The following is a 24,986-nucleotide window of genomic DNA, read 5'->3' on the forward strand; positions in this document are numbered from 1 at the left end:
AAATACTTTGTGTAAATTGCTAATTTCTTGACCAATGTCAATGGGGCTAATCAAAGTCTTGAATTCTTGGGGTTCTTTAATATGCTGAATCTAACAGTGTATTTAGATTTGGGATTTTGGGCCCCGTTTTTAAATTGGTCCACATTAAGGTCCAAATGGTCCAAAACTAAACTAAGTGTGATTTCAACAAAAATATAATTATTGGGGTTCTTTGATATGCTGAATGAACCATGTATTTAGATTTTTAATTTTGATTTTTAATTTAGATTTGTATTTAGATTTTTAATTTTGGGCCCCTTTTTCAAATTGATCCACATTAACGTCCAAAGGGTTCAAAATTAATCTTTGTTTCATTTAAACAAATTGAATTCTCAGGGTTATTTGATATGCTGAATCTAAACATGTATGTAGATTTTTGATTTTGTGTCCCCGGTTTTCAAGTTGGTCCAAAATTAAACTTTGTTTGATTTCAACAAAAATTGAATATATGGGTTTCTTTGATATGCTGTATCTAGCTGTGTATTAAGATTTTTTATTTAAAATCCTGATAACAAATTGGTCCACATAGAGGACCAAAGGGTCCAGAATTAAACTTTGTTTGATTTCATCAAAAATATAATTGTTGGGGTTCTTTGATATGCCAAATCTCACTTATTATTTAGATTATTAATTTTGGGCGTTGTTTTCAAATTGGTTCACCTTAAGGTCAAAATGGTCCAAAATTGAACTTTGTGTTTGATTTCAACAAAAATTGAACTCTTAGGGTTCTTTGATATGCTGAATTTAACTGTGTATTTAGGTTTTTGATGTGGCTTTAAATTGATCCACATTGAATTTGAGGTCCAAAGGGTCCAAAATTGAACTTTTCTTTGATATGCTGAATCTTACCGAGTATTTAGATTTTTGAGAATTGGCCCGATTTTCAAATTAGTCCACATGGAGGTCCTAAGGATCCTCAAAATTAAACTTATTTTGAATTTAATAAAAATTGAATTCTTGGTGTTCTTTGATATGCTGAATCTAAACGTGTATTTAGATTTTTGATTTCTGGCCCAGTTTTCAAGTTGTTCCTAATCGGGGTCCAAAATTAATCTTTGTTTATTTCACCAAAAATTGAAGATATGGGGTTCTTTGATATGCTGAATATAACCGTGTAGTAAGATTTTGAATTTTTGGCCCCTTTATTAAATTGATTCATATTTAGGTCCTTAGTGTCCAAAATAAAGCTTTGTTTGATTTCATAAAAAAATGAATTCTTGGGGTTCTTTGATATGCTGAACCATGTATTTAGATTTTGGATATTGAAACATAATAGGTAAAAGTCCAATTTAAAAAATTTCAGTTCTTTGACCACATTCATTCTGTGTCAGAAACCTATGCTCTGTCAAATAATTAATCACAATCAAAATTCATTTGATGGAATTTGATGCGACTGTCATACAAGTGAGAGGTTTAGCGCTATAAAACCAGGTTCAATCCACCATTTTCTACATAAGAAAAAGCCTGTACCAAGTCAGGAATATGACAGTTGTTGTCAATTCGTTTGATGTGTTTGTGCTTTTGATTTTGCCATTTGATTAGGGACTTTCCGTTTTGAATTTTCCTCTGAGTTCAGTATTTTTGTGATTTAACTTTTCAGAGCTGTATCAAGCTTGAATGTAGTGTCCTAACTTGCCTAAAACTGTTCAGGGTTCCACCTCTGAGGTTGTATCAAGCTGCGCCCCAGGGAGCATTTTATTTGGAGTATTGTGATACTAATACCTTGTGAACAGATCTGATCTCAGACTATTTGAAAGAAAGCTCTCATACTTGGTTCTATTGTTTGCCATCATGTGCAGTTTTGTAACATCATTTTGATTTGACCATTTGTATAAGGGTTGAGACTTTGACTATTGCTGGAGTAATCCAACAACTACAACTTCTGAAAACAACTCCTCTGATAATGTTTTACACCTCTGGTATTTGGTAAGATTGGTTGCCATTATGTGTAGTTGACCATATTATTCCGTCATTTTGATCAGACCATTTTTATACGACAGCAAAAAAATTTTGCGGTCGTATATTGGTATGACGTTGGCGTCGTCGTCATCGTTGTCCGAAGACACATTGGTTTTCGCACAATAACTTTAGTTTAAGTGAATGGATCTCTATGAAATTATACCACAAGTTTCCATACCACAAAGGGATGGTTAGGATTTGCTTTGAGGGGTTATGGCTCAAACCGTTTAGGAATTAGGGGCAAAAAAGGGGGAAAAACAAGGGTGTCCTGGTTAATGGACAAATACTTTAGTACAAAACATAATTTAAAGCAGTGTAAGGGAGGTAATTCAAATACATCATTTGAATTACCTCCCTTACACTGCTTTTAAATTATGTATAAAGTAATGGTTAATGAACAATTAAGACAATTAAAAAGCAGTGTAACGGAGGTAATCCAAATACAACATTTTGATTACCTCCCTTACACTGCTTTTAAATTATGTTTAAAAAAATGCATATTTATAAAGGAAGACCAGTAAAAATATCTGCAAATGTTGCATCTTTTTTTTTACAAAAAAATCCATATGAAAGATTTGACACCATATTTTAAATTCTATTATAAAATAGATTAAGTTAGCACTATGGTAAATTTAAATGGGTAATTATGGTTGCAAACTCCATTGGAAATTTGAATTGAGATTATGACCATATCTTGAGGGAAAGAATTTTTTGGGGGGAAAGGGGAGGGGGTGTAAAAAGAAATTGTGGGGGTCAATTTTTTCTCATTTCAGATTTCAGAAATTAAAAAGAAAAATTCTTCAAATATTATTTTTTTTGCAAAAAAAAAGTGTGTGGGGGGGGGGGGGGGTGGTAATACGCAACAGCAAAGTGTATTGCACAAAAGCAAAAAATTGAATATAAATTCAAATCATATAACCAATTCTAAGTTCTTTGACTACAGTTATTCTGTGTCAGAAACCTTTTATGTGTCAAATATTTCATTACAATCCAAATCAGACCTGTATCAAGCGCGAATATTGCGTCCATTTTTGCCCCAACTGTTCAGGGTTGGACCTCTGTGGTCGTATCCAGCTGAGCTCAGCGAAGCAATTTATTACCTGAGTTATGGAACTATTATTGTAATAGTGTCACCTTGAAAACACAACTCCTCTTATACCATTTGACAGAAAGTCTCATACTAGGTTGGATTGTTTGCAATCATGTATAGTTATGGGATTTTACTATATTTTGACTATCCTTCCACAATGACACATTGTGACACACAATTTAATTCCTCGTTTATACAGTGCAGAGGAAATTTAGCTACAGGGTAACAATCTTGTTGGCAGTTATCATAACACTTAAACACTGACAGCAGCAATAGCAGGCGAGACACAGGGTTTCTTGGAAGCTTTTATGAAAATAAGTGGAAATAATCAATGTGAGTACGTAAGAAATAAATAACAATCTTTGACAACCATGGGGTTGAGAGGAAATAATTCAAAAGATTCACTATGTACAATCCTTGTTCATCCACTATCAGTGTAAAACATTTAGAATATAAATGTCATGGAATAACACCTGTTTTAGGGAATAAACACAGATTTATGGGGTTATGTCAATGAGAAAGCAATCCAATGACACAAAAAATTAAGAAAAGACATATATAGGTCATGATTGTAATATTATTGAAGTAAATTTTTTAGTGGTATTATAACTTGTTTACTTTCAAACTTGCAGATCGCCATTTCCTGTATGGATAATCAGTTACTGAAATACAGTGCTAAGGATCATTTCTTTAAAGCTCTGTTATGTCACTTGTGTGTAGATCTATTGAATGGTCAGCAGGCTGCACAAAAATATGTGGAAATGTTTCCACAGTTTGCAGATTCTAGAGAATATAAACTAGTAAAGGTAAGACGAGATCATTAACAGCTTCCCTCATCTCATAGATCAGTGATGAATGCTAAGTTTTTGGTGGTTAGGTCAATTTCTCATTTACTATAGGCAATAGGTCGACTATATTTGGTGTTTTGAATGATTGTAAGGGGTCCATGTATGTCTTGCAAGGTTCAATTGACCTTTACCTCATTTTCATTGTTCATTGGTCAACGTTAAGTTTTGGTGATTTAGTTTGTTTCTCAGATGGTATTAACTAATTTTGAAATTCTTTAATCAATTTCTTGACAATAAAAAACAAGTTACTTTCTTTAAAAAAAGAAAAGCAATATGTGAAACTGAGACCTCTGAATGGTCACCAAAAGATTGTTGACTTTTTTATACGCCCGTTTACGGGACGTATTATGGTATACCTCTGTCCGTCCGTCTGTCCGTCCATCTGTCGTCAACATGTCGGACATTAACTTAAAAAAGCTTCAACCAATTTGCATAAAACTTTGGTGAATTGTTCATATCTATTGATGTGAACTCCCTTTCGTTTTTTATAAAATTTAGATTTTACGTTTCTGAGTTTTGGGGTTTTATTCATTAAAAGGGGGGGGGATTTTCCAGTTTTCGGACAATAACTCAAAAATGCTTCCACCAATTTGCGAGAAACTTTGGTCAATTGTTTATATCTATTGACATGAGCTCCCTTTTGATTTTTATAAATTTTAGATTTTATGTTTCCGAGTTATGGAGTTTTATTCATTAAAAAAAGGGGGGATTTTCCAGTTTTCAGACAATAACTCAAAATTGCTTTCAGCAGTTCTCATGAAACTTTGGAGAATTGTTTATATCTATTGATGTAAGCTCCCTTTCAATTTTTTATAAATTTTAGATTTTACACTTCTGAGTTATGGGATTTTATTCATAAAAAAGGGGTGATTTTCTAGTTTTCGGTCAATACCTTTAAAGTGCTTTGGGCAGTTTTCATTAAACTTTGGTGACTGGTTTATATCAATTAAGATAACCTCCCTTTAGTTTTTCACAAGTTTCTGTGACATTGAGAAGTTATTGAACTTTATTTGTAAAAAATGCGACGGGCGTATCATGGCGCAGCTGTTTACTTGCTTTTGATTTGAAATAATGGACAGAGTAGAATAAGGTAATGATGATGTTAAAACACCTTTATTGAAAACATGTAATTGTGTGTAGGTTCTTGCGCAAGTCAATTAAAAGCACTGTTGGATTTTAGTTGTAAATAGAAGAAAGTGTAAACAGCTACCATTTGAATTTACCTTTTAAGAATTGACTATTTTATCCTTAGTATTGCAATTCCCAGTTTAGGCAAACCGGATATCTAATGCAAATTGCAATATAAACTTCAGCACTCAGTTTGCATTATAATATGCATTTATTTTATCTTTCATATCTTCATATTTTGTTTCTTAGATGCCTTCAATTATTAGTCTCCTACTGACAAAGTCGAAGGGTACTATAGGTTTGCACTCTGTCTGTCTGTCCATCCGTCAGTCCGGCAAATCAGTTTTCAACCCTTTTTTTGTGTCATGCTTGAAGATATTGATTTTATTTTTGGTATATAGTTTTATCATGACTAGTTATGGATCAAGTTTGAATTTTTTTTCCCTCCGATGATTTTGTGTGGAGTTATGGTTCTTAGAAGTTTTATGAATACCTGAACATGGTCCCAAAAGAACCAATTTGTATAAAAATATATGTTTGGTAAAGTCAAATGATCATAGATACCAGAATTAAAATTATGAACACTAGACGCACGTTTCGTCTACAAAAGACTCATCAGTGACGCTAAAATCAAAAAAGTTAAAAAGAACAAATAAAGTATGAAGTTGAGGACCCAAAATTCCAAAAGGCCGAATACAGCTAAGGTAATCTATTCCTGGGGTAGAAAATCCTTAGTATTTCGAAATTTCAAAGTTTATGAGAGGACAGTCACTCAAAAAAATATGAAAAAAAGAGAAACAACTAGAGGTCAGACTACCTTAATGATGACCATGTTTCAAAGTCAGCTGTCAAGCTCTTACTGGCTAGTGCTGAATTAAGATAAAAAAATGCAGCGAGTGAAATTAATATTGATGCGTGCACATATTTTCTTGCACAAGACATAGTAAATGGAAAGCATAGGCACTGATATCCTGGATAAGAATATGCATTTACTTATCACAGATATTTATTCTATGCTCAATCTAAAGTTACTAGTAGTTGAATTCTGATGTCAAACTACCAACCTCATGTGGGTTGACTCCGGATTCATTTACAATTTTCAAAATCGCACTATATTGCAAAGATTTAGATCTTTTAAGGATGAACTATTGAAAACAAAAACAGAATTGAAATTTGGTACAGAACTTAAAAAAACTTCTCAATGATCAAAACTAGTGTTTGTTGAACTGCTATTTATATATCCAATGAAATTATTCCTTTAAATTGTGTGGTTCATATTTTTTTTAAATTTTTAAATTTTCATATTTTTGTCAACAGGTCAAAGAAATTATTTTGTCAAAATTTTATTAGAATTAAACGAGCCAAATCTAAGTCAAAGTGTTAGGTACCCCCTTAACATACATTTCTGTAAATAAATATTTTTTATGCCACCACCGTAGTTGAGGGGGCATTAAGTTTTACCCTTGTCCGTCTGTACGTCCGTACGTCCCACACTTGGTTTCCGTTCTCTAACTTTAGTTTGCCTCAACCAAATGTTATGAAACTTATCCACAATGCTAATTACCACAAAACACAGATCGAGTTTGAATTTTGGTGGCATCACTTTTACCGTTCGAGAGTTATGTCCCTTTACAAATGGAAAAATTGCTGATTTTTAGCTCACCTGGGCCCGAAGGGCCCCATGTGAGCTTTTGCCATCACTTGGCGTCCATCGTCGTCGTCTGTTGTCGTCGTCTGTTGTTGTCTCTCGTCGTTTGTCGTCGTAAACTATTTCAAAAATCTTCTCCTCTGAAACTACTGGGCCAAATACCTTCAAACTTTAACTAAATGTTCCTTAGGGTATCTAGTTTATAAATTGTATCTGAAGTTTTGATCCATTGACAAACATGGCCGCCATGGCTAAAAATAGAACATAGGGGTCAAATGCAGTTTTTGGCTTATATCTCAAAAACTAAAGCTTTTAGAGCAAATCTGACATGGGGTAAAATTGGTCAATTGGTCAAGATCTATCAGCTCTGAAATTTTCAGACGAATCGAACAACCCATTGTTGGGTTGCTGCCACCGAATTGGTAGTTTTAACAAAATTTTGCAGTTTTTATACGACCGCAAAAAATGTTTGCGGTCGTATATTGGTATGAAGGCGTCGTCGTTGTCGTCGTCGTCTGGCTTCGTCCTGCGTCGTCCGAAGACACATTGGTTTTCGAACTCTTAACTTTAGTTTAAGTGAATGGATCTCTATGAAATTTTACCATAAGGTTCAATACCACAAAAGGAAGGTTGGGATTGATTTTGGGGGTTATGGTACCAACAGTAAAGGAATTAGGGGCCAAAAAGGGGCCAAAAATAAGCATTTTTGTAACTTCCAGACATAACTTGTGTGTTAGTGTATGGATCTCTCTGACATTGTACCACAAGGTTCCATATCACACAGGGAATGCTGGGATTGATTTTGGGGGTAATTGCCTCAAAATATTAGGAATTAGGGGCCAAAAAAGGGGCAAAAAACAAGCATTTTTCTAGTTTCATGACAATAACTTGTGTGTAAGTGTATGGATCTTTCTGAAATTGTACTACAAGGTTCCATATCACAAAGGAAAAGCTGGAATTGAGTTTGGGGGTAATTGCCCAAAACTTTTAGGAATAGGGGGCCAAAAAGGGGCCAAAAATAAGCATTTTTCTAGTTTCCAGACAATAACTTGTGTTCAAGTGTATGGATATCTCTGAAATTGTACTGCAAGGTACCATACCACAAAGGGAAGACTGGGATTGAGTTTGGGGGTGATGAATCATAAGGGGGTTCAAAAAATTTGGGGGGGATTTTTTTTTTTTTTCCTTTTTTTTCTTTTTTTCCTTTTTTCTTCTTTTAAAATTTTCCATTTTAAGTTGGTTATTTCTGATTTATATTTAAAAGCAAATAATAATGATATGGTAAGAGATACACACCAAACAGGATGTGTAAATTATTATATAATAAGTATAGTGCAATAGCAAGAAATTTTCAATTGCACAGTATTGCACAATAGCAAGAAATCTTCAATTGCACAGTATTGCGCAATAGCAAGAAATCTTCAATTGCACAGTATTGTGCAATAGCAAGAAATATCCAATAGCACAATATTGCGCAATAGCAAGAAATTGTCAATTGTACAGTATTGCGCAATTGCAAGAAATATTCAATTGCACAGTATTGTGCAAAAGAAGATACTTCGTATAAATTGCTTATTTCTTGACCAATTTCAATGGGGTTTTATTCTTGAATTCTTGGGGTTCTTTAATATGCTGATTCTAACCGTGTATTAAGTTTTTGGATTTTGGGCCAAGTTTTTAAATTGGTCCACATTGAGGTCCAAAGGGTCCAAAATTAAACTTTGTTTGATTTCATCAAAAATTGAATTGTTGGGGTTCTTTGATATGCCGAATCTAACTGTGTATTTAGATTCTTAATTTTTGGTTCCGTTTTCAAATTGCTCTACATTAAGGTCCAAAGGGTCCAAAATTAAACTTAGTTTGATTTTAACAAAAATTGAATTCTTAGGATTCTTTGAGATGCTGAATATAAAGATGTATTTAGATTTTTGATTATGGGCCCAGTTTTCAAGTTGGTCCAAATCGGGGTCCAAAATTAAACTTTGTTTGATTTCAACAAAAATTGAATATATGGGGTTCTTTGATATGCTGAATCTAACCATGTATTTAGATTTTTGAATTTTGGGCCCCATTATCAACTTTGTCCACATTGAGGTCGAAAGGGTCCAAAATTAAACTTTGTTTGATTTCATCAAAAATTGAATTCTTGGGGTTCTTTGATATGCTGAATCTAACCATGTATTTAGATTTTGGATATTGGACCATAAGGTGAATGTCCTATTTAAAATTTTTAAGTTCTTAGACCACATTCATTCTGTGTCAGAAACCTATTCTGTGTCAAATATTTAATCTCAATCCAAATTCAGAGCTGTATCAAGCTTGAATGTTGTGTCCATACTTGCCCCAACTGTTCAGGGTTCGACCTCTGCGGTCGTATCAAGCTGCGCCCTGCAGAGCTTTTTATTTGTTATTATTTTGAATATTATTATAGATATATATAAACTGTAAGCAGCAATAATGTTCAGCAAAGTAAGATCTACAAAAAAGTTAATACGACCATAATTGTCAATTGACCCCTTAAGGAGTTATTGCGCTTTAAAGACAATTTTACACAATTTGTTCATCAAGTTTGCTAACATTTAAAAATCTTCTCCTCTGAAACTACTGTGCCAATTACCTTCAAACTTTAACTAAATGTTCCTTAGGGTATCTTGTTTATAAATTGTATCCGAAATTTGTATCCATCGACAAACATGGCCGCCATGGCTAAAATAGAACATAAGGGTCAAATGCAGTTTTTGGCTTATATCTCAAAAACTAAATCTTTTAGAGCAAATGTGACATGGGGTAAAATTGTTTAATTGGTCAAGATCTATCGGCCTTGAAATTATCAGACGAATCGAACAACCCACGGAATTGGTAGTTTTAACAAAATTTTGCAGTTTTTTATACGACCGCAAACAATTTTTTGTGGTCGTATATTGGTATGACGTTGGCCTCGTCGTCGTCCGAAGACACATTAGTTTTCGCACTCTAACTTTAGTTTAAGTGAATGGATTTTAATGAAATTTTACCATAAGGTTCAATACCACAAAATGAAGGTGGGGATTGATTTTGGGGGTTATGGTACCAACAGTTTAGGAATTAGGGGCCAAAAAGGGGCCAAAAATAAGCATTTTTGTAACTTCCAGACATAACTTGTGTGTAAGTGTATGGATCTCTCTGACATTGTACCACAAGGTTCCATATCACAAAGGGAATGCTGGGATTGATTTTGGGGGTAATTGCCTCCAAATTTTAGGAATTATAGGCCAAAAAGGGGCAAAAAACAAGCATTTTTCTAGTTTCATGACAATAACTTGTGTGTAAGTGTATGGATCTCTCTGACATTGTATCACAAGGTTCCATATCACAAAGGGAATGCTGGGATTGATTTAGGGGGTAATTGCCTCCAAATTTTAGGAATTAGGGGCCAAAAAGGGGCAAAAAACAAGCATTTTTCTAGTTTCATGACAATAACTTGTGTGTAAGTGTATGGATCTTTATGAAATTGTACTACAAGGTTCCATATCACAAAGGGAAAGCTGGAATTGAGTTTGGGGGTAATTGCCCAAAATGTTTAGGAATAAGGGGCCAAAAAGGGGCAAAAAACAAGCATTTTTCTAGTTTCCAGACAATAACTTGTGTTCAGGTGTATGAATCTCTCTGAAATTGTACTGCAAGGTACCATACCACAAAGGGAAGACTGGGATTTATTTTGGGGGTAATTCCCTCAAAATTTTAGGAATTAGGGGCCATAAAAGGGCAAAAAGACAAGCATTTTTCTAGTTTCAGGACAATAACTTATGTGTTAGTGTATGGATCTTTATGAAATTGTACTGCATGGTTCCATATCACAAAGGGAAAGCTGGGTTTGAGTTTGGGGGTAATTGACCTAAACGTTTAGGAATTTGGGGCCAAAAAGGGGCCAAAAAACAAGCATTTTTTCTAGTTTCCAGACAATAACTTGTGTTCAAGTGTATGGATCTCTCTGAAATTGTAATGCAAATTTCCACAAATGGAAGGCTGGGATTGAGTTTGGGGGTGATGAATCATAAGGGGGTTCAAAAAATTTGGGGGGGATTTTTTTTTTCTTTAGAATTTTCCATTTTAAATTGGTTATTTCTGATTTATATATAAAAGCAAATAATAATGATATGGTTTGAATAGGTAACTTAAAATTTTTTAAGTTCTTAGACCACTTTCATTCTGTGTCAGAAACCTATGCTGTGTCAAATATTTAATCACAATCCAAATGCAAAGCTGTATCAAGCTTGAATGTTGTGTCCATACTTGCCCCAACTGTTCAGGGTTCGACCTCTGCGGTCGTATCAAGCTGCGCCCTGCGGAGCATTTTATTGTGTTTTGATCTGTTTTTTTACGACCGCAAAAAATTTTGCGGTCGTATATTGGTATCACGTCGTCGTCGTCCGAAAAAAAATTTGTTACCAGACAATAACTTTAGTAAATGTAAATAGAAATCTATGAAATTTAAACACAAGGTTTATAACCTCAAAAGGAAGGTTGGGATTGATTTTGGGGGTTATAGTCCTAACAGTTTAGGAATAAGGGGCCAAAAAGGGGCCCAAATTGGCATTTTTCTAGTTTCCAGACAACAACTTGTGGAATGGTGTATGGATCTCTCTGAAATTATACCACAAGTTTCCGTATCACAAAGGGATGGTTAGGATTGGCTTTGGGGGGTTATGGCTCAAACGGTTTAGGAATTAGGGGCAAAAAAGGGGGAAAACAAGGGTTTCCTGGTAAATGGACAATTAAAAAAAAGTACAATGTTGTGTATGGATTACCTCCCTTACACTGCTTTTAAATTATGTATAACGAAATGTTGTATTGTCTTGAGATGATTAGCTGTCAATTTATCAATAGAAGTTACTATTTAAAAATGCTGATTAAGGAATATTAATTTTAGACATGATTATGTATGTCATTTTCTATTTTAAGACTTTTATGATGTATTTAAATGAGTAATTATGGTTGCAAACTCCATTGGAAATTTGAATTGAGATTATGACCATATCTTGAGGGAAAGAATTTTTTTTTTTTTAGAAAGGGGAGGTGAAAAAAAATTCGGGAGGGGGGGGGGGGGGGGGGTAAAATGTGAGGGGGGGGACAATTTTTTCTCATTTCAGATTTCAGAAATTAAAAAGAAAATTTCTTCAAATATTTTTTTTTTTTCCAAAAAAAAGGACGGGGAAGGTCAATTCCAAACAGCATAGTGTATTGCACAAAAGCAAAAAATTTAATATAAATTCAAATCATATAACCAATTCTGAGTTCTTTGACTACAGTTAATCTGTGTCAGAAACCTATGTGTAAAATATTAAATTACAATCCAAATTCAGACCTGTATCAAGCGCGAATATTGTGTCCATTTTTGCCCCCAACTGTTCAGGGTTGGACCTCTGCGGTCGTATCCAGCTGCGCTCGGCGCAGCAATTAATTAAATTCATATCCATAAATGTATGGATTGATACATCTTTGATCCTCCCAATGTAAAATAATGATTTTTTTATGCCCCCTGCCGTAGCGGAGGGGGCATTAAGTTTTACCCTTGTCCGTCTGTACGTCCATCCGTCTGTCCGTACGTCCCAAAATTGGTTTCCGTTCTCTTACTTTAGTTTGCCTCAACCAAATGTTATGAAACTTATACACAATGCTTATTACCAATAAACACAGATCAAGTTTGAATTTTAGTGGCGTCACTTTTACCTTTCTAGATTTATGCCTCTTTACAAATGGAAAAATTGCTAAATTATTCGTTTCGGTTCTCAAACTTTAGTTTGCCTTTACCAAATGTTATGAAACTTATACACAATGCTTATTACCTTAGAACACATCCCAAGTTTGAATTTTGGTGGCGTCACTTTTACTGTTCTAGAGTTATGCCCCTCTACAAATGGAAAAATTGCTGATTTTTTCCTTTCTGTTCTCTCACTTTAGTTTGCCTTAACCAAATGTTATGAAACTTATGCACAATGCAAAGTACCACAAAACACAGATCAAGTTTGAATTTTGGTGGCGTCACTTTTACTGTTCTAGAGTTATGCCCCTTTACAAAGGTATAATTTGCTGGGTTTTTTGTTTCCGTTCTTTAACTTAAGTTTTCCTCAAATAAATGTTATGAAACGTATACGCAATACTTATTACCACAAAACTAAGATCAAGTACAAAGGACAAGGTACGATAAGGCCTGTTTTTGGCCCCCCCTATTTACTCATTTTTCAAATTCTGTTTTGGAGACCTATTTATTATTTTGAAATATTCCCAGATGCTTGAAGTTTGTTTGGATGAACTTCAAAACCACTTATTTTAGCAACTGGGTGAGGTGAGGGGGGTAAACTTTCTGTTATTATTCAAATATTGTCAATATTATTCACTTTGCAGGTGTTCCGTACGACGAATTTTTAGTTTTTAAGTGCCTGCGCCAACGTGACCCAGGAATTTTTTTATTCCAATGTCATAAGCACTGTTTTTGCTGTCTAAATCGCCGTAATGTTCTCCGGGTCACGTAGGCGCACCCTATTCAATTTTAGGAAACAATGACCAAAAATCGTAATTTTTCCTTCTTTTGGCGTTTTTGATGCCCTTTGACCCCCCTATACTAACCTATTTTCTGAAATAAATGGTTTTGAAGTTCATCCAAACAAACTTCAAACCTAAGGGAATATTTTAACGTGATAAGTAGCTTTCCAAAACAGAATTTGAAAAATGAGAAAATAGGGGGGCCAAAAACGGGCCTTATCGTACCTTTTCCTTTGGGTAGCGTCACTTTTACATTTCTTGTGTTTTGTCCCTTTATAACATTATATGCAAGCAGTGGTATCATCTGTGTCCCATGGATACATTCCCTATTTATTTATTTTTATAAACATATGTTTTCCTCTTATAGTTGATGTGTTTCCCTCTGGGGTTTAGTTTGTTACCCAGATTTGTTTTTGCTAAATCGAATTATGACTATTGAACAGCGGTATACTACTGTTACCTTTATTTACAGAGAATTTATGAAAAGTGATAAAAAAAAAACTCAAAAACCTTTATGAATCAGAACTTATAAGATAAAAAAAGACCACAATAGCTGAGGCGGATTTAGAGGGTTCCCCCCCCCCTTTTGTAGGAAAAATTTGGTTGATTATTTAGGGAATCACTAAAGCATGACTGGAGCGGGCCCCCTCTTAGGCAGTCAGTGCCCACCCCCCCCCCCCCCCCCCCCCCCCCCCCCACCCCTTATGAAAATTTCTGGATCCGCCACTGAATAGGATTGAAGAAAGGCATGGAATACAATAAATTTGATGTGAGGAAAACTCAAACAACGGGTGCCTTTGAAACATACTTCTACTTATGATCAAATGTTGCCATCAAATATGGAATTTGAAAACTTAAAACAATGCTTTATAGTCCACATCACTAGGACTCTAGTGGATAGTTGATTATTTGCAATCATACCACATCTCCATATTTTAGCTCACAGGGCGATGTATGCTATTGCCATCACTTGGCGTTTGGCATCCGGCGTTGTCATCGTAGTCGTAAACTTTTTCACAGATCTTCTCCTCTGAAACTACTGAACCAATTTCAACCAAACATGGTGGGAATGGTCCTTTTGATATTTAGTATAATTTTTGTGTTTTTTATTCCTGTAAGTCAACAAACATGGCCACCATGGCTAAAAATAGAACATAGGGGTAAAATACAGTTTATGGCTTATATCTCAAAAACTAAAACAGTTAGAGCAAAACTGACATGGTGGATAAAAATGATCAGCAGGTCAAGATTTATAAGTGAGGAAATTTTCCGACAAATCGGACAACCCAATTCGGAGTAGGTGCCCCAGAAGTAATAATTTTTAGGAAATTTCTTAGTTTTTGGTTGTTTTCTTGAAAACTATTATAGATTAAGATAAATTTAGCAGTAAAAATGTTCAGCAAAGTGAGACCAAAAATTAGTCAACCTGACTAAAATGTCAATTGATTCCTTAAAAGGAATTATTGCCCTTGAAAGAGGATTTTTACCATTTTTTAAAGTTTTTTGCAGAAACTATGATAGATAGAGAGAATCTTTTAAATGCATGTTTAAACACGCATTAATATACATTAAACAGCAAAATAATCATTGATGCAAGATCTACACAAAAAATTGCATTGAAACAGGCTCTTAGGAGCCTCTTGTTATATTGAACAAATGTACCATGTAAAGTGTTTCACATTAGTGTGTTCTACTGTTGTTGTGGTAGTATCATGCCGCAATCAGTTAAGCCTTTCTTTCGGTATGGTCCTATAGTCAATCAACCATCTTAGGACAGGGTTTTTGTCTCGCTTGACGGAGTCAAAAAGCAAGACATAGGTATGCTGTTTCCGGCGTCGGCGGCGGCAGCGTCAACAATGTATTAGTTTGTGATTAGGTCTAGTTTGTGGTGAACCACAAGTTGTAGGTCAATCATATTTGGTGTACAGTTGTATTAGCATTGGTACATCTCATTTTCCATGGAGATTATTTGGCCCTGCCCCCTCAGTCATGGTCTATTGACTTTGAAACTTTTGCTTATTTTACATGTTTTAGTTTGTGATTAGGTCAGTTTATGGGGAACCATTAGTGGTAGGTCAATGATATTTGGTATGCAGTTGTATAAGCATTGGCATATCTCATTTTCATGGAGATTATTCGGCTCAGCCCCCTTAGTCATGGTCTATTGACTTTGAAAATTTTGCTTAGTTAACATGTATTAGTTTGTGATTAGGACAGTTCAAGGGGAACCATTAGTGGTAGGCCAATGTTAATTGGTATTCAGTTGTATAAGCATTAGCACATCTCATTTCAATGGAGAATATTTGGCCCCATCCCCTCATTCATGGCCTATTGACTTTGAAACTTTTGCTTAGTTTGCATGTATTAGTTTGTGATAAGATCAGTTTAAGATGAACTGCTAATGTTAAGTCAATGATATTTGGTATGCAAATTTATTGGCATTTGTAAGTATCGTTTCCATGGAGATTATATAGCTCCACCCCCTCTTCATGGTTCATTGACTTTGAAACTTTTACATAGTTTACAAGTTAATGTTTGTGTTTAGGTTTGTTTGAAGGGAACAATTTATAATAAGTCAATGATATTTGGTATGCAGTTGTATTAGCATTGGCGCATCTCATTTACATGGAGATGGTTTAGTCATGTACCTCAGTCATGGTTTATTGACTTTGAATATTAGCCTAACTTGTTAAGTATTGCAATTTTAATTTCAACATTGGCATAATCAAAATTACATAAAAGGCAAGACATATCTCTGTGATAACAGTTTATTTAATTTTTTGGTTTACGGATTTTGTATGTGAAAGATTCTGCCATTCAACCCCGCTTTTGATATCCAAATGAAGGAAAAATTTTCGTACAACTTATGAGACATAGAAAATTCAAAATTGTTTGTATTTATCTTCCTTTCTCAGACCACCAATTCACCCACTTCAATTTAGAACATATGTTAAAGAAGTGCTTCCCTGACAAAAAATAGTGCTTTTGATGTCATGTTTACTTAAACTAACAAACAAATTTGCAGAAATGAAACTTTTGGTGAAATAGATATTTATAGACCATTTTGAGCCAATATTTACTTGTCCATGATTTTGCGTTAGAAATTGAGGATTAATGGGTTCCATAGTATACTTATGCAAGATTTCCAGAAAAACCAGGGGTTATTTGTAGTAGCACTTGACTTCCAAACGGTGCTGTTCACTGCAAGACTTTAAACATTGGCGTATAAAAAGGTGATACATGAACAATTCAGAATATACCGTTTCCACGGAAGCCAGTTAGTGTCAGGGTGTAGTTTTATTTTTAAGTCGTTATAATGACTTAGCTTACCTAACTTGTTAAAATGACTAAGCTAACTCGTTATAACGACTTATCTAACTGGTTATAACGACTTGGTAACTTGTTTTAATGACCAAGTAACTCATTAAAACGACTTAGCTTAACTTACTCGTCATAATGACTTAGCTAACAACTCATTATAACAACTAAGTAACTTGTTTTAACGACTTAGTAACTCATTATAATGACTTAGCTTAACTAACACATCATAACGACTTAGCTAACTCGTTAAAACGACTTAGTAACTCGTTATAACGACTTTGCTAACCCATTATAACAACTTAGCTAACTCGTTTTAACCGACTTTACTAACTCGTTATAATGTCTAAGCTAACTCCTTATAACGACTTAGCTACTTACTCAATTCCAGGATTTAACTATACCCCCTTATATTTTGGTCTTCATTTATTTTTCGATTGTCGTCTTATTTATAGATTTCTAAATTTCATCTATAAGTGCGCATTAATTAGAAATAGAAATTGGAAGATGGGTATAGTTGAAGTCCTGGAATTGAGAAAGTAGCTAAGTCGTTATAACGAGTGAGCTAATTCGTTATAACGAGTTAGCTAAGTTCTTATAATGAGTTAGTTAAGTCATTATAACAAGTTAGCTAAGATGTTTTAATGAGTTAGCAAAGTCGTTATAGCGAGTTAGGTAAGCTTAGTCGTAATAACGTCTTACAAATAAAACAAAACCCTGACACTAACCAGCTTCCGTAGGTTTCTATGAAGTTAAAAACTTAAAGCTGTAAAAATTGAAAAATTTGGTTGATTATATAGGGGTTTTGAATTGGTGGTCTGACAACTTATTAGTCCCCTACCAACGAAGTTGAAAGGGACATTATGTTTGCACTCCGTCCATCTGTCTGTCTGTCTGTCTGTCCATCCGTCAGTCTGGCAAATAATTTTTCCACATTTTTTTTCTTCGTGCTTGAAGATAATGATTTGATATTTGGTGTATTGTTTAATTATGACAAGTTACAGATCGAGTTCGAATTTTGTTCCGGTCTGACGATTTTGTGCAGAGTTATGGTCCTTGAACTTAGAAAGTTCACTCAAATAATCAGTTTTCCGCACTTTTTTTTGTCATGTTTGAAGATATTGATTTGATGATTGGTATATAGCTTTATCATGACAAGTTACAGATCAAGTTCGAATTTTGTTACGGTCTAATGATTTTGTGCAGAGTTATGTTCCTTGGTCTTAGAAAATTCACTAAAATAAACAGTTTTCTGCACTTTTTTTCGTCATGCGTGAAGATATTGATTTGATAATTGGTATATAGTTTTATCATGACAAGTTACAGATCAAGTTCGAATTTGTTCCGGTCTGATGATTTTGTGCAGAGTTATGTTCCTTGGACTTAGAAAATTCACTCAAATAATCCATTTTCCACATTTTTTTTCGTCATGCTTGAAGATATTTGAAGACATATTGACTTGATATTTGTTATATAGTTTACACCATGACAAGTTATAAATCAAGTTAGCATTTTGTTCCAGTACAATGAATGTTTAACCGGTAGGGGACTATGTATTGCCAGCCAATACTCACAGAATGCTTGTTTACTTTTTACTTATCATCGTTCCCGTTTGGATGGGTCCATTTCATAAATGAGGATGAAACAGCATCAAAACAAACACAAATTACAGTAACTTGAGGTGAATTCTACTTCACAGATTTTATGCCCCCGCCGTATTGGACGGGGCATTAAGTTTTACCCTTGTCCGTCTGTACGTAAGTCCGTACGTACGTCCTAAAGTTGTTTCCGTTCTCTAACTTAAGTTTACCTCAACCAAATGTTATGAAACTTGTACACAATGCTTATTACCACTAAATACAGATCAAGTTTGAATTTTGGTGGCGTGACTCACTTTTACCGTTCTAGAGTTGTGCCCCTTTACAAATGGAAAAATTGCTAAATTTTTCGTTTCCGTTCTTTAACTTAAGTTTGCCTCAACCAAATGTTATGAAACTTATACACAATGTTTATTACCACAATATACAGATCAAGTTAGAATTTTGGTGCCGTCACTTGTACTGCTCTAGAGTTATGCCCTTTACAAATGGAAAAATTGCAAAAGATTTAAAGTTGGAGTTATCTTCCTTTTTACATGATTATAGTTGAATCAACTACAATCAATGCTTTATACAATGCAATGTTTAATTTTACCTTTCACTGATAAATTAAAGCAATTTTTAAATTTTTTCAAAAAATTTTGCGGTCGTATATTGGTATTACGTTGGCGTCGTCGTCGTCGTCGTCGTCGTCGTCCGAAGACACATTGGTTTTCGCTCTCTAACTTTAGTTTAAGTGAATGGATCTCTATGAAATTTTACCATAAGGTTCAATACCACAAAAGGAAAGTTGGGATTGATTTTGGGGGTTATGGTACCATCAGTTAGGGAATAAGGGGCCAAAAAGGGGTCAAAAATAAGCATTTTTGTAACTTCCAGACATAAATTGTGTGTAAGTGTATGGATCTCTCTGACATTGTACCACAAGGTTCCATATCACAAAGGGAATGCTGGGATTGATTTTGGGGGTAATTGCCTCCAAATTTTAGGAATTAGGGGCCAAAAAGGGGCAAGAAACAAGCATTTTTCTAGTTTCATGACAATAACTTGTGTGTAAGAGTATGGATCTTTATGAACTTGTGCTACAAGGTTCCATATCACAAAGGGAAAGCTGGAATTGAGTTTGGGGGTAATTGCCCAAAACGTTTAGGAATAAGGGGCCAAAAATAAGCATTTTTCTAGTTTCCAGACAATAACTTGTATTCAAGTGTATGGATCTCTCTGAAATTGTACTGCAAATTACCATACCACAAAGGGAAGGCTGGGATTGATTTTGGGGGTAATTCCTTCAAAATTTGAGGAATTAGGGGCCATAAAAGGGCAAAAAAACAAGCATTTTTCTAGTTTCAGGACAATAACTTGTGTGTAAGTGTATGGATCTTTATGAAATTGTACTGCAAGGTTCCATATCACAAAGGGAAAGTTGGTTTTGAGTTTGGGGGTAATTGCCCTAAATGTTTAGGAATTGGGGCCAAAAAGGGGCCAAAAACAAGCATTTTTCTAGTTTCCAGACAATAACTTGTGTTCAAGTGTATGGATCTCTCTGAAATTGTACTGCAAGGTACCATACCACAAAGGGAAGGCTGGGATTGAGTTTGGGGGTGATGAATCATAAGGGGGTGCAAAAAATTTGGGAGGGGGGGATTTTTTTTTTCATTTTTTTTCTTTAAAATTTTCCGTTTGGTTATTTCTGATTTATATATAAAAGCAAATAATAATGATATGGTTTGAATAGGTAAATTAAAAATTTTTAAGTTCTTAGACCACATTCATTCTGTGTCAGAAACCTATGCTGTGTCAAATATTTAATTAAAATCCAAATTCAGTGCTGTATCAAACTTGAATGTTGTGTCCATACTTGCCCCAACTGTTCAGGGTTCGACCTCTGCGGTCGTATCAAGCTGCGCCCCAGCGGAGCATTTTATTAAATTTGGAGTTATCTTCCTTTGTCCATGATTATAACTGAATGAAATAAAATCAATGCTTTATACAATGCAATGTTTAATTTTGCCTTCCACTGATAAAACACAGATCAAGTTGAATTTGGGTTGTGTCACTTTAACCATTATTGAGTTATGCCCCTTTATAAATCGAAAGATTGCAAAATTTTTAGTTTCCATTCTGTAACTTAAGTTTGCCCCAAGCAAACATTATGAAACCTATACACAATATTCATTACCACAAAACTAAGATCAAGTACAATTTTTTTGTTTCCGTTCTCTAACTTTAGTTTGCCTCAACCAAATGTTATGAAACTTATACACAATGCTTATTACTACATAATACAGATTAAGTACGAAATTTTGTGGCGTCACTTTTACCATTCTAGAGTTATGTCTCTTTATAAACATAAAAATTGCTGAAACTTTAGTTTGTCTCAACCAAATGTTATAAAACATATACACAACCGTTCTAGAGTTATGCGTGTTTACAATTAGAAAAATTGCTGAATTTTTGCGGCTGTATATTGGTATGACGTTGGCGTTGCCGGCATCATCGTCCGAAGACACATTGGTTTTCTCTATGAAATTTTACCATAAGGTTCAATACCACAAAAGGAAGGTCGGGATTGATTTTGGGGGTTATGGTACGAACAGTTAAGGAATTAGGGGCCAAAAATAAGCATTTTTCTAGTTTCCAGACAATAATTTGTGGAACGGTGTATGGATCTCTCTGAAATTATAACACAAGTTTCCATACCACAAAGGGATGGTTAGGATTTGCTTTGGGGGGTTATGGCTCAAACAGTTTAGGAATTAGGGGCAAAAAAGGGGAAAAACAAGGTTGTCCTGGTTAATGGACAAATACTTTAGTACAAAACATAATTTAAAGCAGTGTAAGGGAGGTAATTCAAATACATCATTTGAGTTACCTCCCTTACACTGTTTTTAAATTATGTATAAAGTAATGGTTAATGAACAATTAAGACAATTTAAAAGCAGTGTAAGGGAGGTACTCCAAATACAACGTTTTGATTACCTCCCTTACACTGCTTTTAAATTATGTTTAAAGAAATGCACATTTATAAAGGAAGACCAGTAAAAATATCTGCAAATGTTGCATCTTTTTTTTTTTTACAAAAAAATCCATATGAAAGATTTGACACCATATTTTAAATTTTATTATAAAATAGATTAAGTTAGCACTATGGTAAATTTAAATTAAAAATAAGTAATTATGGTTGCAAACTCCATTGGAAATTTGAATTGAGATTATGACCATATCTTGAGGGAAAGAATTTTTTTTTGAGAAAAAAGGGTGTGGGGGGGGGGGGGTAAAAAGAAATTTTGGGGGGTCAATTTTTTCTGATTTCAGATTTCAGAAATAAAAAGAAAAATTCTTCAAATATTATTTTGTTTGCCAAAAAAAAGTGTGTGTGTGTGGTTAGGGGGGTGGGTTAATACGCAACAGCATAGTGTATTGCACAAAACCAAAAAAAATGGGGGTAAAGTTTTTATTTTTTTTTGTGGGGGGAGGGGGGGGGGGGTCAATTCGCAACAGCAAAGTGTATTGCACAAAAGCAAGAATTGAATATAAATTCAAATCATATAACCAATTCTAAGTTCTTTGACTACAGTTATTCTGTGTCAGAAACCTTTTATGTGTCAAATATTTAATTACAATCCAAATTCAGACCTGTATCAAGCGCGAATATTGCGTCCATTTTTGCCCCAACTGTTCAGAGTTGGACCTCTGCGGTCGTATCCAGCTCGGCGAAGCAATTTATTAGTTTCTGTTCTCTACTTAAGTTAGCCTCAACCAAATATTATGAGACTTACACACAAAACTCAGATCAAGTTCAAATTTAGCGTCACTTTTACCGTTCTTCAGTTATGTCCCTTTATAACTATATGATATGCAAGCGGGGGCATCATATGTGTCCACATGTGTCCACAATCCACATTTGTATTTATAGTTCAGGGATAATGAATTTGTTTTTTTTTTTGCAAATCTGGAAAAATGGGTTGGCGGATCCATTAAACAACAAATTAAAAAACCCTTCCTTACTTTATGATTTTGTATTTATATTGTTTAGAAATTAATGGAAGCAGTGGAAGAAGAAAATGCTGATGCTTTTACAGATGCTGTTAAAGAGTATGATAGTATTTCACGACTAGATCAGTGGACTACAACAATATTACTAAGGATCAAGAAAAATGTCAGTGATGAAGACTTGCGTTAATTTATATCATTACTAATTTTTCATTAATCATTCATGCAATTATGTTAATTTTTTTGTGATAATGATGTATACATAAATGTGTGACTATATGGAACTTTGTGATTACAATGATAAGTTGTTTATTACTGGTGTCACAATGGTCAAAGCATTCTTTTGATTTATAACTTGATTAAAAAAAATATGAAATGCATGGAAAATCTCAAATTAAGGTAGTATGGGAGTATAAACAATCAAATGATAGAATTTTTTCATACTTTGCCAAAATGTATTATACTTTGTGATATATTTAAAATTATAATAAAAATATAAAAATTCCATGTAGATTCCTTTATAGATTGTACAGTTCTTAATATGCTAAGTTGGAAAAAAAGAAATCAAGCAAAAGTAGTCTACCTTTGTAAAAATATTAGTAATTATTTTAAGATAGAATCAGTTAAATTGATCATTTAAAAAATTCTTATTAGTAGTTGCACTCCTGCATTCATATTACCTGACTTTATTGAATTGTGTTCTGCTATTTTACATACAAGATGGCAGAAAACTCCCATACAACCTTATATAGACAGACATGCACTGTTTTTGTAAAAGTATATTCCCCCTTCATGTTAAGAATGACAGGCTTTTGATATGTTCTGATAAAGATTATATATTCAAATTATTTCTTCAGTTTCATATGTACATTTAAATTTTTATACGACCGCAAAAAATTTTTGTGGTCGTATATTGGTATCACGTCGTCGTCGTCCGAAGACATTTGGTTTCCGGACAATAACTTTAGTATTAGTAAATAGAAATCTATGAAATTTAAACACAAGGTTTATAACCACAAAAGGAAGGTTGGGATTGATTTAATGGGTTATGGTCCTAACAGTTTAGGAATTAGGGGCCAAAAAATGGGCCCAAATAAGCATTTTTCTAGTTTTCAGACAATAACTTGTGGAACGGTTTATGGATCTCTCGGAAATTGTACAACAATTTTTCCATACCACAAAGGGATGGTTAGGATTGGCTTTGGGGGGTAATGGCTCAAACCGTTTAGGAATTAGTGGAAAAAACAAGGGTTTCCTTGTTAATGGACAATCACTTTTAAGTACAATGTTAAATTTAGATTACCTCCCTTACACAGCTTTAAAACTATGTATAAAGAAATATTTTTTTTTTGGGGGGGGGGGGGGCAATTTGCAACAGCATAGTGTATTGCAGAAAAGCAAAAAATGGAATATAAATTCAAATCATATAACCAATTCTAAGTTCTTTGACTACAGTTTTTCTGTGTCAGAAACCTATTATGTGTCGAACATATAGTTTCAATCCAAATTCAGACCTGTATCAAGCACGAATGTTGTGTCCATTTTTGCCCCAACTGTTCAGGGTTGGACCTCAGCGGTCGTATCCAGCTGCGCTCGGCGAAGCAATTTATTGAGTAATGTATATACAACTGAAAATGTATGGTGTTTTTTTTTCAGGAAAAATCCTTCCAATTAACATGTGTTGGTATCTCATTAATTTTCACCAAGATCTATTCATATTTATTATGGAGTCTGAGGTATATAGTAATCCCCATGTCAATATGTCTGTCCCTCCCTCCTTCACACTTTTGGATTCCAGATGATAGATAGAGAACAGTTTTAGCCCGATTTTGGCTATACTCTTTGGTTTATAAGCTATTCATTTTTTTATACAACCAAACAATTTTGCGGCCTTATGGTATAATAATGGTATGATGTTGTTGTCGTCATCGGAAAACATTTGGTTTCTAGACAACAACTTGAGTATAAGTGTATGGATCTCTCTGAAATTGTACCACAAGGTTCCATACCACAAAAGGAAGGTTGGGAAATGTTTTTATACGACAGCAAAATTGAATAATATGACGTTGTCGTCGTCATTGTCCAAAGGCATTTGGTTTCCAGATAATAACTTGAGTAAAAATGTATGGATCTCTATGAAATTGTACCAAAAGGTTCCATACCATAAAAGGAAGGTTGAGATTGATTTTGGGGGTTATAGCCAAAACCGTTTAGGAATAAGGGGCCAAGAAATAGGGATTTTCTGGTTTCTGGACAATTACTTGAGTATAGGTTTATAGATCTCTATGAAATTGTACCATAAGGTATCATACCAAAAAAGGAAGGTTGGGATTGATTTTGGGGGTTATGGCCCTGTTTGTTAAGGAAGAAGGAAAAAGGGACCTCTAACAATACTTTTCTAATACTTTGTATACATTGCTTATTTCTTGACCAATTTCAATTCAAAGGCTTGAATTCTTGGTGTTCTTTAATATGCTGAATCTAACCGTGTACAAAATGTATTAATATTTTGGATATTGAGCCCTGTTTTAAAATTGGTCTACATTGAGGTCCAAAGGGTCCAAAATTAAACTTTGTATGATTTCATCAAACATTGAATGCTTGGGGTTCTTCGATAAACCGAATCCAACCATTTATTTAGATTTTAAATTTTGGACCCCATTTTCAAATTGGTCTACATTAAGGTCAAAGGGGCCAAAATAAAACTTTGTTTGATTTCAAAATAAATTGAATTCTTAGGGTTCTTTCATATGCTGAATCTAACACTCTATTTAGATTTCGATTTATGAAAAATTGAGTCCTGCATTTTTTTTTAGTTTTAATCTCGGTACTGCCTTGTTATT

General features: G+C 34.2%; 1 protein-coding gene and 1 long non-coding RNA gene across 3 annotated transcripts in view; both read left to right on the forward strand.

Moving 5' to 3' along the window:
- The window catches only part of LOC127698983 (alpha-soluble NSF attachment protein-like), a 211,242-nt gene extending 187,424 nt beyond the window's left edge, over positions 1 to 23,818 (forward strand). For both annotated transcript variants that reach the window (XM_052202774.1, XM_052202775.1), the window contains exons 8-9: positions 3,721 to 3,894; positions 22,187 to 23,818. In XM_052202774.1, the coding sequence (XP_052058734.1) occupies positions 3,721 to 3,894; positions 22,187 to 22,333 (321 nt within the window). In that variant the 3' untranslated portion in view covers positions 22,334 to 23,818. The remainder of the gene's footprint in view (positions 1 to 3,720; positions 3,895 to 22,186) is intronic.
- Positions 10,909 to 11,753, forward strand: LOC127699007 (uncharacterized). Its single transcript, XR_007980992.1, has 2 exons — positions 10,909 to 11,053; positions 11,579 to 11,753. It is a non-coding gene; the product is annotated as an uncharacterized LOC127699007 (long non-coding RNA).
- Positions 23,819 to 24,986: the final 1,168 nt, after the last annotated feature.

This window comes from Mytilus californianus, unplaced genomic scaffold (genome assembly GCF_021869535.1).
Source record: "Mytilus californianus isolate M0D057914Y unplaced genomic scaffold, xbMytCali1.0.p SCAF_4, whole genome shotgun sequence".
Taxonomy (NCBI): Eukaryota; Metazoa; Mollusca; class Bivalvia; order Mytilida; family Mytilidae; genus Mytilus; species Mytilus californianus.